Below are 12,523 nucleotides of genomic sequence, written 5' to 3' on the forward strand. Positions count from 1 at the left end.
ACAATCCCCATAGCGTTGGGTAATTCACGTGTTGCAAATTGTGCCAAGTATGGGAATTAAGGTCATGGGATAAATTAGTTACATGATTGACCTCCTCGTGTGCAATAACTCAACGATATTTTGTATACATCATCTCGTGTTACCATAATACTATTACATTTATTCTTATAAGATTTATGTTTTAGATATCTCATAGATGAATTTTTATAAAATATCTCACAAAGTTTATATAATTGGCGGGAAAAGACGTCGGGTTCGAGGTTCAGATATTCTGATATGTAAACTTCCGTTTTCCTCCCAGACAGACTTACTCGAGAAGAGAGTGTAGAAAAACATGTGAAATTCGTACACTTGTCAGTAATTGTAATTAATTCATGGCGACAAATAAAGATTCTAATAAATCTGGCACGACTCATGTAAGTTTTGTTTGCCAGCGATGTCGTCAACCTCTCAAACTTGACCATAGCTTCAATACCCTTGATCGACAACTTCTTGCTGAGCTTACAGGTAAAAGGAAAATGTTGTTTCCTCTTCTTGGGGTCATTTTTAAGTGTGTGTCGGCATGGCCCGGGATCGTTTGGTTTTCAAACGAACTCTCTGGCAGGTTATAGAGTAGAATAGATTTATTGAAACCAATTTGGGGCCCCTGAGCAGCTGTTTAGGACATACAAGTAAACAGTTTGGGAACACTTCCCCTATAGCGAGATATTCTCGCTAAAACACGATTATCCCTCTTTAGCGAGAGAGTAAACATTACCGTAAACATGTATTTTTGGCGTCTTTATTGAAAATAATGGCAAATCCCGTGCAACACTAGATAAGTGCGACACATATAAAATTGACAATACAGTCAAGAAATTGCATATCAAAGTTGCTGCGTAAGAGGGAAGCAGTCTGAAATCCAATGCACATTGTGAGTGTTTTTGTTTTGATTAATATATTTGCAGAAGTATCAGACATTTTAGCACTTTTTCTTCTTTTCACGTGAAACACGAAAAGATGTACTACACGGGTGTTTTTCTTGGTTGTACGGGATATATTTACTCTCGCTAGAAAGGGATAATTGCGTTTTAGCAAGAATATCTCGCTATAGGGGAAGTGTTCCCAACCTGGTAAAGAACAACATACATAAGAAGAGAGTCAAAATTGTTCAGCAACATGTTTGCATAAGAAACTGACTACAGAAGATTATAGCAGATGGGGATTATCTGTAATAAATGCTGATAAGACAAGTAATTAATATAAGTACAAAAGGAATTAGTAACATGTACATTAACATTAAATTCTTTTACATTTATTGGGTTCGTTTTAAGATTATGTTGATATGCACTATTTCTGATTTTAAAAATGTTGATTAAAAATTGCCTAGCTTCAGCCTTGATAAGCAACATATCATTCTCTTTAGACATAATCCACCGAAATTTTTATTTATCAAATTTTTAAAAATTATTTTTAGCAATATCCTTAAAGAAATTCCTATCTAGTATCACCTTTATGTGAGGGTGAATGAATCTCAACTTCAACACAATTCATGTCACACAATGACATTGTACAAATCCTTCAAGGGGGTTTTTCTGTCCTTCAGTGTTAGTAGTTTACCCAACAGACAACCCTCGTCTCTTTTCTTAAACCAGTATTGTAGGGAAATCTTCTCTCATATTTTTTTCCCAGTTGTTTTTTTTAAAAAGTTGTTGGTTTCATTGATTATATTACATTTATTAAGTTATATATTGTTTGATTTTGGCAAAATGTTTGCTATGTCACGATAATGCCATGTCAACTGCTAGTGCTACATGTATGTTTATATACAAAAGTAAAGGTGAGTCATTTATGTGAATAAGATGTTTCAAACTTGATCATGTTTATGATCTACATTATGATGGTAGGTTGTTGCATTTAATAATGTCGGAGTCTGTTTTTGTGCTTTTTATTTTTGAATGAGAATTTGCTGTAGTTTCTGTCTATGCTGCTTCTTTTGATACTAGTGTATAAGTGTATTCCTGTGTTTCAGCACCGTTCACTGCTGTCAGTACTGCTGAAGATGAGCTGGACATCATCTCAAAACCTGTACTGGTACAGTAGACATATGTAGCTATCTCAATAATTTGTTGTTTTTTGTGAACATTTAATTACATTAGAAAATGGAAATATGTGAAAGGTTTAATTTATCTGTAAGTTTGTGAATGCCATTTATTAGTTAACATGTACAGATCTGCAATCATCACAGTTTCTGTAAATTTTCATGAAGAATATTTTAGTTTTTTTGTATTTAGGCACCATACAGAATTATGCTTTTCTTTTAGGAGGATGTTAAAGTGGATGAAAACTACTCCAAAAGAAATTTGATAAGGTATTGCACAAACTGTAGTGACTTCAATTTAGATAATGAAACAATTTTCTCATTAACATTAGAATTAAACAGGTATTTCAAAAAAAAGATTTTCATTTTCCAATCAGGACGAATCAACCTGACGAAGATGCTGGAGATTTTCTTCTGTTGGGGGAGACAAACCCTGGCAACATGGACAACCTCAGTCACAGAATACGAGTAAGCTAGCTAAAAATATTTTTGGTCACCTGAGTAAACCCAGGTGACCTATCGCAATTGGTCTGCGTCCATCTTTGTCTGTCGTTCGTTAACAGTTGAATATTCTTAAAGGGAAAGGCAACCCAAAAGATTTTTACATGATAAATGATAGGATTAATCATATGATAAAGATTTGTCATACAATTCTGTTGATATATGGCCTAGATATGCTTCAGTACTAATTTGGAAACGTCAAAAATTGAAATTCCCGCGATCTATAGAGGCTGCCATGATGTGTAACTCTTTTGTATTCAAGACCACAAAAATCATTAATTTTGACGTCACAGCGGCTGTTCAGGTTTTGATGAGATTCTAAGATCATCTACAGGTGTTTGGGTTCAGCCCGCCCCCCCCCCCACCCACCCCCCACCCCTTCCGAATAAGCTACATCAGTTGATTTAATTATTTTTTTCTTGAAAAATTTCTAATGCATGTCAACAACGTCTTGCATTATCCATAAAGTCCAAAATAAGTCCTTAAAAAAAAAAACCCTCACTGGTTACATGTATTATAACAGAACTTATAATAACCAGTGGCCTAGGGTATTTTTTTAAAAGGACATATTTTGAATTGTTTTGGACTTTATGGGTATGCAAGACGTTGTTGACATGCATTAGAAATATTTTGAACAAAAAATGAATTAAGATAATCTTTATCATTTGAAGGACCCCTTTAAGTTTACTGATACAGTATGAAAACTAAATGCATATTTAGAAATACCAGAAAAAAATGGCAATTTTGCAACCCTAGGGTTTTGACTTTAGGGTGGGTCCAAATTAGTGATATCGTTTAATGATAATACATATATCATATTATGTAAAGCGTTTCATCAGTACTATATATATGCACTTTTGAGGGCATTGAAGTTTTAAGAACACATCTTATTTTTTTTATTGTTGTTGAATATTAAAATTTAACTTAAATATTCAGAACAGGAATTTTTTTTTTGATTTTTAGCCCATGAGAATAGTGGTACTTATAACTAATTATACTCAGGTGACCAATAAAGCCTATGGGTCTCTTGTTTAAGAGATAGGTTTATCCACAATTTGTTAATATCATAAAGTATCGTGTGCATCGCACACATGTGTATAGTTCTCACCCCTAACTTTTGAAAAAATAATTCTGAAAGAACCTTAGTCCTAGTGTGCATCCAAAATTGACAAAATGTATGTGCAATTTTTTTAATCAATGTCAAAATAATCTGCTGAATAGATAAAACTTTATTGAAAATTTCTCCATATTTGCATCAGAAAACAAAATTGTGATGAAGTTAATGCTCAGTGAAAGTTTTGTATTTATTGCACTTATGCCTGTTTAATTTCATTAATACAACAGTCCATCCGTCTATCCATCCGTTCGGGGTTTTCTGTTTCTAACTTAATGTCTCTGTCACATATCAAGCTGAAACTTACTATTTAGCTTCATTATGGATCTCTATAGATCTTGTTGCAATTTTGATTCATTTCGACCTCTATTGCAGGAGTTTTGTCCCTTTATTTGAAAATTATTGTTATATGGAGGGTACATAATGCCCGGCTAACTCCTCCCACAATTTTCAAGTGAGGGCCATCTTGTTTTACGGAGTGTTTGTATGGATTTTGAAGATGTGCACGTGGCAAGGATTTTAACTTTCTTCAATTTTTAAAGAAAATTACAGGTTGTTGAACTTAATCCTTTTAAAGGAAATATTCATATTTGCAAAGAAAGTATGTCACAGCCTGATGATGGCTGATACTACCTGATGCAAAGTTCTACAAATTATGGCTTAAGAAAAACACCCTATGTAAGCATTTTCACGGGCGTATTACTATTATGTACCGTTTGGGGTACTCTATTTTGTAATAAAATATGAAGATATTCATGCAATTGTTATCCCCGTAAATACTGTACATTTATAAATCATGAGACAACAGCAGATTTATTTGCGTTTCTATACGATAGTAGGCATGCGCCACCCATTATTTTTCTTTCAAAATATAAAGAACCATTTTAATGATGCTGAATTAGTTTTATAAGTCATCAACTTTTCCTAAATTGAAAACATTGCATTTAAAAGTAAATGGTCGAAATATTCTTTTCTAATAAAAGAGAGAGAGGAACACGCTAAATTAAACGTAATCGTTTTTTGATGTTTGAGGAAACCGCGACACATACACTAATGAGCTACTTTGATATGTGTGTCCCGTGGGGATCCGGATTAGAATAGGTCCTCGGAACTCCTTGCTTGTCGCAAGAGGCGACTAAATGGCGCGGTCCTTCGGATGAGACCGCAAAAACCGATGTCCCATGTCACAGCAGGTGTGGCACGATACAGATCCCTTCCTGCTCAAAGGCCGCGCCGTAAGCGCCAAACATAGGTCTAAATTTTGCAGCCCTTCACCGGCGATGGCGACGTCTCCATACAGAACAATATACAATCGATTTATGTGAAACACAAGGCAAAAAAGAGAAAACGCAATCGTTTGAGTTTTGTTGGTAGAAATTTATACATTTCTCGATCACATCGATGTTCTTGTTCCAATGGTCACGTGGTTGTCTCTTGTGCACTATTGAAATGGTCAAGTGTCACTCCGATTTAAACGTGCGAAATCTGTCTGAAGATCGGGCTATACAACCGCATTAATTACATGCGTTTGATTTGTTCCACTCAAAATAACTTTACGGTATTAACTGGTTAAAATGTCATAAAAGTTGAGTTTATAAGCTCTGAACGCAAGTGACGTTAATCCCGATAATTACCAGCGTAACTTATTCCGGTAATTGATCAAACTCCGATAATTTAGCATTTTTAGGACAGAACAGACGTAATCTAATTGAATTTGAGTAGTGAGTAGACATTCAAAACCAAATTAAAACTAATTATAAGTAGCCTTTGTTTTGACAAGACAGGGACAGGTGAAAAATACTCGCATGTGTGAATTGTTGAATAAACATCGGGGGCTCATAAAACGACAGGTAGATCAGAAATACCCGTACTACCAAACTGACTTCGAGATAATAAGTTTTCTCATCAATGGAGGACGAAGAGGTAAATAATTAATTTATTTCCGATTTATTTTTTATACTGCTTGTAAGTATATTTACCAACATTTTCATGATGTCAAACTTGTTCATGAATATTTACCGATCGTTTTCAAGACATTACTAGCTATCGCTGATTCAATAATTGGGGAATACAAGATAAATAAATAACAAATAAGTAAACGAAGAACGACAGAATTATTTATTTTTGACTGACAATATGTACTCATCGACCTTTCAATTTTACTGCGAAACTTTCATAGGGTTATTAGTTTAGTGTGTTTCGATGGGCCGACCACAAATGACATGGAGAAAATACGCTTTTTAGCTCGACTGCAGTGAGCTTTTCTGATCACATTTTGACCGTCGTCCGGCTGTCGGTCTGTAAACTTTTCACGTTTTCATCTTATTCTCCATAACTGCTGCACCAATTTCAATCAAACTTGTATGAAGCATCTTTGGGTAAAGGGGATTCAAGTCTGTTCAAATTAAGGACCATGGCCCATTAAAAGGAAGATAATCACGAAAATGCAAAAATAGGGTGAAGTCATTAAAAAAAAATTCTGAAGAACCACTTGTGAAGAAAAGTTCGAATTTACATGAAAGCTTTCTGATTTAGTGCAGAATTAAGTTTGTAAAAAACATGGGCCCACAAAAGGGGATCACAGTTTTACAGGGCATACCTAATTGAAGACCTACGGGTAACTGAAGACCTACGGAAGACTTACAGAAGACCTACAAAAATGTGGACTCTATACATCAAAACTAATATGATTTTCTGATTAAGCATGTCTCAGATATAAAATAAACACAAACAATTTTGATAAAAATATATTTATAAAGCTCAGTATGGGGAACAATTTCTTTCTATTAGACGACCTAGTGCAAGAGCGATAACCCGCGTAAATATATATCTACAAATCAGCTGTTCAATTGTTATTCATTTCTTTTTATTTTTTAATATACAATTTTGAAACATTTTTCCATCTTTTAACAAAGAAAATATACAAGAAATGATTAGTAATTGAACAGCTGATTTGCAAGTATGACATTTATACGAGTTATCGTTCTTGCGCTAGGTCGTCAAGAGAAGAAAATAATTGCCCCTACCCAGCTTTTGAAAATACACTTTAAAACTTATTTTTATCAAACATTTTTGTTTATATTAGATATCTGAGACATGCTTAATGAGAAAATCATATTAGTTTTGATGTAAATAGCCTATATTTTTGTAAGTCTTCCGTAGGTCTTCAATTACCTGTAGGTCTTCAATTAGGCAGGCCGGTTTTACATGCTAATTTATAGTGGGAAATCTTCATATTTCTTCTCAAGAACCACTTGGTCAGAAAAGTTAAAATTTACAGGACAGCTTCCTGGCATGCAAAATCAAGTTTGTTATAAAAATGACACCCCCCCCCCCCCCCCCCCCCCCCCCCCCCCCCCCCCCCCACAGTAAAGGATCAAAGTTTTACATGCGAGTATATAGGGACAATCTTTAAAAATCTTCTCAAAAACTATTGGGCCAAAAAGATCCAAAATTACACGAAAGCTTCCTAACATAGAGTAGATCCAAGTTTGTGCAATTCATGGTCCAGGGTGGGAAGTAGGGGGGCACAATAGGGGATCTCAGTTTTATATATGCTGATATATATAGGAAAATCTTTAAAAATATCTCTTGAGCTATTTAAGCTCAGGCTTTCATATATTGTGTATACATTCTTTATGGTAAGACCTTTGAATGGTATCTTATCTTTTGACCTTGACCTGTAAGTTTGACCTACTTTTGATAAAAACCTGACTTATTCAATATATCCTGAACTACTTAATGTAGATGTTGTATATCTTGTATATGAATTCCTTTTATCAAGGAACTTTCATTTTATATCATGTCCATTGACCTTGTGACCTTGAATTACTAGTATGTTTGATCTACTTTTAAGAAATTATAACCTATTGAGTATATCTGGAACTATTTAAGATATGGCTTTTATATTTTGTATATAGATTCTTCATGACAAAGACCTTGGGACACAATGATGTTTGATCTTTTGACCTTGCAGGGGTGTGATTTTTCCTTTCTTCGGAGGAAAATCTCTTGATGGCTCAATTTAAAAAAAAAAAGGAAACACTGGGTTTGATTTAATGTGACAGAAAGTGATAGGATGAGATGTTTTCTTTCCTTTTTGACCAGCTTTCCTCTTATTTCTGAGGAATTTAGTCATGGTCCTGTCATGAGTTTGATGTATGTCTATAAAACCCCTGATGTATTCAATATTTCTTGAACTACACAATGTATCTAAGATAGGGCTTGGATCTTTTGTTTATAGATTCTTTATGGCGAGACCTTGTTATAATTTGGTGTTAGACCTTGTGACTTTGACCGGGAAGTTTTACCTACTTTTAATATAAATCTGACCTATTCAATATCTCCTGAACTATTTAAGATAGAGCTTTCATGTTTTGTGTATAGATTTCTTATGGCAAGGTTTTTCACATCATGCCATGATCCATGACTTTGTGACCTTGGTTTTATCCAGAACAGCAAGATCATCATATTAGTCAGTTGGTGGTGAGGCAATTCTTTATTATGCGAATTCATTTTCAGTTATGACGTGATCCTGTGGGGCTAGGTTGGGTCACAGTATGGGGTCAAAATGTTTTATGGGAATAAAGATTTATAAAAAAAATCTTAAAAATCACAACAGCTGAACAACAGAACGGCCAAGGTGATTCAGGTGAGTGATGTGGCCCATGGATCTCTTGTTTCTTCAAAGTATTTTATTTTAGATCAGTTGTTCAGTATATGTTAATTTGCACGTAATTACGATCTATATAGCTCACAACGGATGTGACTGAACCTCTGCGAAAATTACATGAGCTATGACATTCGGTCATTGGTGACCTGAACTTAAAGCAGAAACATTAAATATTTTTTTTAAAAATCCCACATAAACATTAGTAAATGTTTGGATGGCCTGGGCAACCAACAAAAACTGGAGATCTGCAGATCAGATAATTATGCTGATGGAGCAATATAAATCCGTACTTTAATTATATATAGAATATTCTCTCTCAAAATCTCAATTACGCCCCATCACTAACATTTCATTTGAATAGCATAAAATGAGTACTCGCTTGTTTTCAGGCTTCACAAAGCAACACATCCAGAAATCTAACTTGTCATTTGAAATAAATCTAAGAGAGGCAGGGACAGTTTTATATTCCTCTATCAGCAAGTTTCTGTTTGTCGCTCAGGTCACCCAAACATTCTCTGTTATTCAAGATCATTTCAGAAATAATATCTAGAAAATGCTTGGAAAACATGCCTGAAAACATATCTTCACCAATTGTTTTGATAATACTCATGCATGTATAAGTAAGTTTTTAATGTGAAGGAAAAACCTAGTTATACTTGAAAATTATCACCATTGACCCTCACCTGGCAATACAAGTAAACTTACCTTTTCACCTGGCTGTTGAATACAGGTAAACTTACCTTTTCACCTGGCAGTTGAATACAAGTAAACTTACCTTTTCACCTGACTGTTGAATACAGGTAAACTTACCTTGTCACCTAGCTGGCTGTTGAATACAGGTAAACTTACTTTGAGTGTACTAATTATCAAAACCAGCCGGTACAAAACTGCACCGTACTAAGTATGTTAAACTTTTCTCTCACCACTTGATTTATTCAACACTGAAATCTCTTCGAACTCAAGAAAAGTTTACCAACTTGTACTGAATTCACATTGCTTTCCTTTCAGATTTCGAGTGCGTTGTTTGACATCATGTCAGGCCAGTCTGATGTAGACCATCCTCTCTGTGAGGTAAGTCAGGAATGTATATACAGTAATAGCAATAAAGAGCAGGAATGTATAGACAGTAATTGTAATAATGAGCAGGAATGGTATAGACAGTAATTGTACTAATGAGCAGGAATGTATAGACAGTAATTGTAATAATGAGCAAGAATGTATATACAGTAATTGTAATAATGAGCAGGAATGTATATACAGTAATTGTACTAATGAGCAGGAATGTATAGACAGTAATTGTAATAATGAGCAGGAATGTATATACAGTAATTGTAATAATGAGCAGGAATGTATATACAGTAATTGTAATAATGAACAAAAGCCAATAATCCTCACATCAAAATTGCAGGAAGTATATATCGTCAAGTGAATTTGACCCAAGGTTTTAGCTTCAAGGTCAAATAGGAAGTTTTTGAATTAACTACATGTTTATTTCTTGTTCGTATGGTCTTCTGTGTGGTCTTGAGGAGGTAAAATAAAGTTAAAAGCATACCTTGTTAGTAAAGTATTTCTATTGTTAATTAAACAAAATTATCTCTGAAAATCAGGAAAATGAATGCCATTTAAGTGATGAAAGCAAGGACTGTGAGATATAGTCCACGATTTAAAGGATATATGGTTCTAGACTCCAGTTTCTGATACGTTTCATGAAGTGCAATCACAGCCCCCCCCCCCCCCCCCCCCCCCCCCCCCCCCCCCCCCCCCCCATGTAATGATCACCATCTCAATACCTCAATACACAGCATCCATCTAAGCTGTCTCTTCTTTGTAGGAATGTACAGACAACCTTCTGGACCACTTAGACAACCAGTTAAAGATCACAGAGGATGAATGTAAAGATTACAGGTGAGTACTCGGTAATTTAGATAGATTACAGGTGAGTACTCAGTAATTAGATAGATTACAGATGAGTACTCGGTAATTAGATAGATTACAGGTGAGTACTCGGTAATTAGATAGATTACAGGTGAGTACTCAGTAATTAGATAGATTACAGGTGAGTACTCGGTAATTAGATAGATTACAGGTGAGTACTCGGTAATTAGATAGATTACAGGTGAGTACTCGGTAATTAGAAAGATTACAGGTGAGTACTCAGTAATTAGATAGATTACAGGTGAGTACTCGGTAATTAGATAGATTACAGGTGAGTACTCGGTAATTAGATAGATTGCAGGTGAGTACTCGGTAATTAGATAGATTACAGGTGAGTACTCAGTAATTAGATAGATTACAGGTGAGTACTCAGTAATTAGATAGATTACAGGTGAGTACTCAGTAATTAGATAGATTACAGGTGAGTACTCGGTAATTTAGATAGATTACAGGTGAGTACTCAGTAATTAGATAGATTACAGGTGAGTACTCAGTAATTAGATAGATTACAGGTGAGTACTCGGTAATTTAGATAGATTACAGGTGAGTACTCAGTAATTAGATAGATTACAGGTGAGTACTCAGTAATTAGATAGATTACAGGTGAGTACTCAGTAATTAGATAGATTACAGGTGAGTACTCAGTAATTAGATAGATTACAGGTGAGTACTCGGTAATTTAGATAGATTACAGGTGAGTACTCGGTAATTAGATAGATTACAGGTGAGTACTCAGTAATTAGATAGATTACAGGTGAGTACTCAGTAATTAGATAGATTACAGGTGAGTACTCGGTAATTAAATAGATTACAGGTGAGTACTCAGTAATTAAATAGATTACAGGTGAGTACTCGGTAATTAGATAGATTACAGGTGAGTACTCGGTAATTAAATAGATTACAGGTGAGTACTCGGTAATTAGATAGATTACAGGTGAGTACTCGGTAATTTAGATAGATTACAGGTGAGTACTCAGTAATTAGATAGATTACAGATGAGTTCTCGGTAATCTAAAGAGGATGATATATAGATTACAGATGGGTATTGGGTAATTCAAAGAGGATAATAAATAGATTACTGGTGGGTAGATGTGAATTGTAACCCAAATTGATGACCACATGCAGTTCAAAATTAGAATTGAAAGTAGACTATAACTAAAATATGTATAGGACTCACGGCGGGTGTGAACAGTCGATAAGGGATGCTTACTCCTCCTAGGCACCTGATCCCACCTTTGATATATCCAGGGGTCCGTGTTTGCCCAACTCTCTATTTTGTATTACTTATAGGAGTTATGAGATTTATCGCTGTTCGTTATCTTCGCCTTTCATTGATAACAAGTAGATCTGGAACACTGGATTTTGTGGGTACCCTTATCCAACAATTTCAAACCATGAAATACACAGAATATGTTTCAGTGCACATAAACTAAATCCACAAAATTACATCCCAATGTAACTGTAAATTCTCCACCATTCATGAAATTGGCCCCTACAAATTCAAAGGACTCCACAACAGTTTTGGGTAACTTCCCAATATTTTATACACTATTAGGAAGTTGAATACCTCACCTAGGAATTTGATATGAATGAAAAGTGGATCTAACCCCCCCCCCCCCAACCCCCCCCCCCCCCCCTCCCCCTGATTTGAACCCTCAATCTACAGTTCAACAATCGGCACACTAACCTACTGAGCTACTCAACTAGACAATAAAATGTAAAAGGAATAGACAAATATTGCCGATATTGATATTTCTACTCATGTTTTAAAAGGAAGTTAGTCATTATGGCGATGCAGTATACCTTTTGAGCATAATTAAACTAAGAAATCCGTAACAATGGCCACTACTTCATTAACTGTAGATTGTTGATAACATGTTTAACATGCCACATATTTCAGCAAGTCTTTTAATTCTAGAAGATCTTTTTGATTAATATATGTAGATAGGCTCTGTTATTTTGTAGAGAATTCCTTGAAAATTTGGACAACTCTAACACTGAAGAAAATGATTCCAATTTAGATGAAGAATTGAAGCAGGTATGTAATTACTAAACAGGTGTAAGACTGATATATATCTAATCATTAGAAGAGGACAGGTATGTAATTACTAAACAGGTGTAAGACTGATAAATATCTTCATTAGAAGAGGACAGGTAAGTAATTACTAAACAGGTGTATGACTGATTAAAATCTTCATTAGAAGAGGACAGGTATGTAATT

General features: G+C 34.8%; 1 protein-coding gene across 1 annotated transcript in view; it reads left to right on the forward strand.

Moving 5' to 3' along the window:
- The first annotated feature begins 262 nt into the window (after positions 1-262).
- The window catches only part of LOC125678439 (beclin-1-like), a 19,535-nt gene continuing 7,274 nt past the window's right edge, over positions 263-12,523 (forward strand). Inside the window, exons 1-7 of the mRNA XM_048916899.2 lie at positions 263-507; positions 2,012-2,073; positions 2,304-2,350; positions 2,458-2,548; positions 9,376-9,438; positions 10,199-10,272; positions 12,268-12,340. Coding sequence (XP_048772856.1) covers positions 375-507; positions 2,012-2,073; positions 2,304-2,350; positions 2,458-2,548; positions 9,376-9,438; positions 10,199-10,272; positions 12,268-12,340 — 543 coding nt within the window. The 5' untranslated portion in view covers positions 263-374. The remainder of the gene's footprint in view (positions 508-2,011; positions 2,074-2,303; positions 2,351-2,457; positions 2,549-9,375; positions 9,439-10,198; positions 10,273-12,267; positions 12,341-12,523) is intronic.

Source organism: Ostrea edulis, chromosome 2 (genome assembly GCF_947568905.1).
Source record: "Ostrea edulis chromosome 2, xbOstEdul1.1, whole genome shotgun sequence".
Lineage (NCBI taxonomy): Eukaryota > Metazoa > Mollusca > Bivalvia > Ostreida > Ostreidae > Ostrea > Ostrea edulis.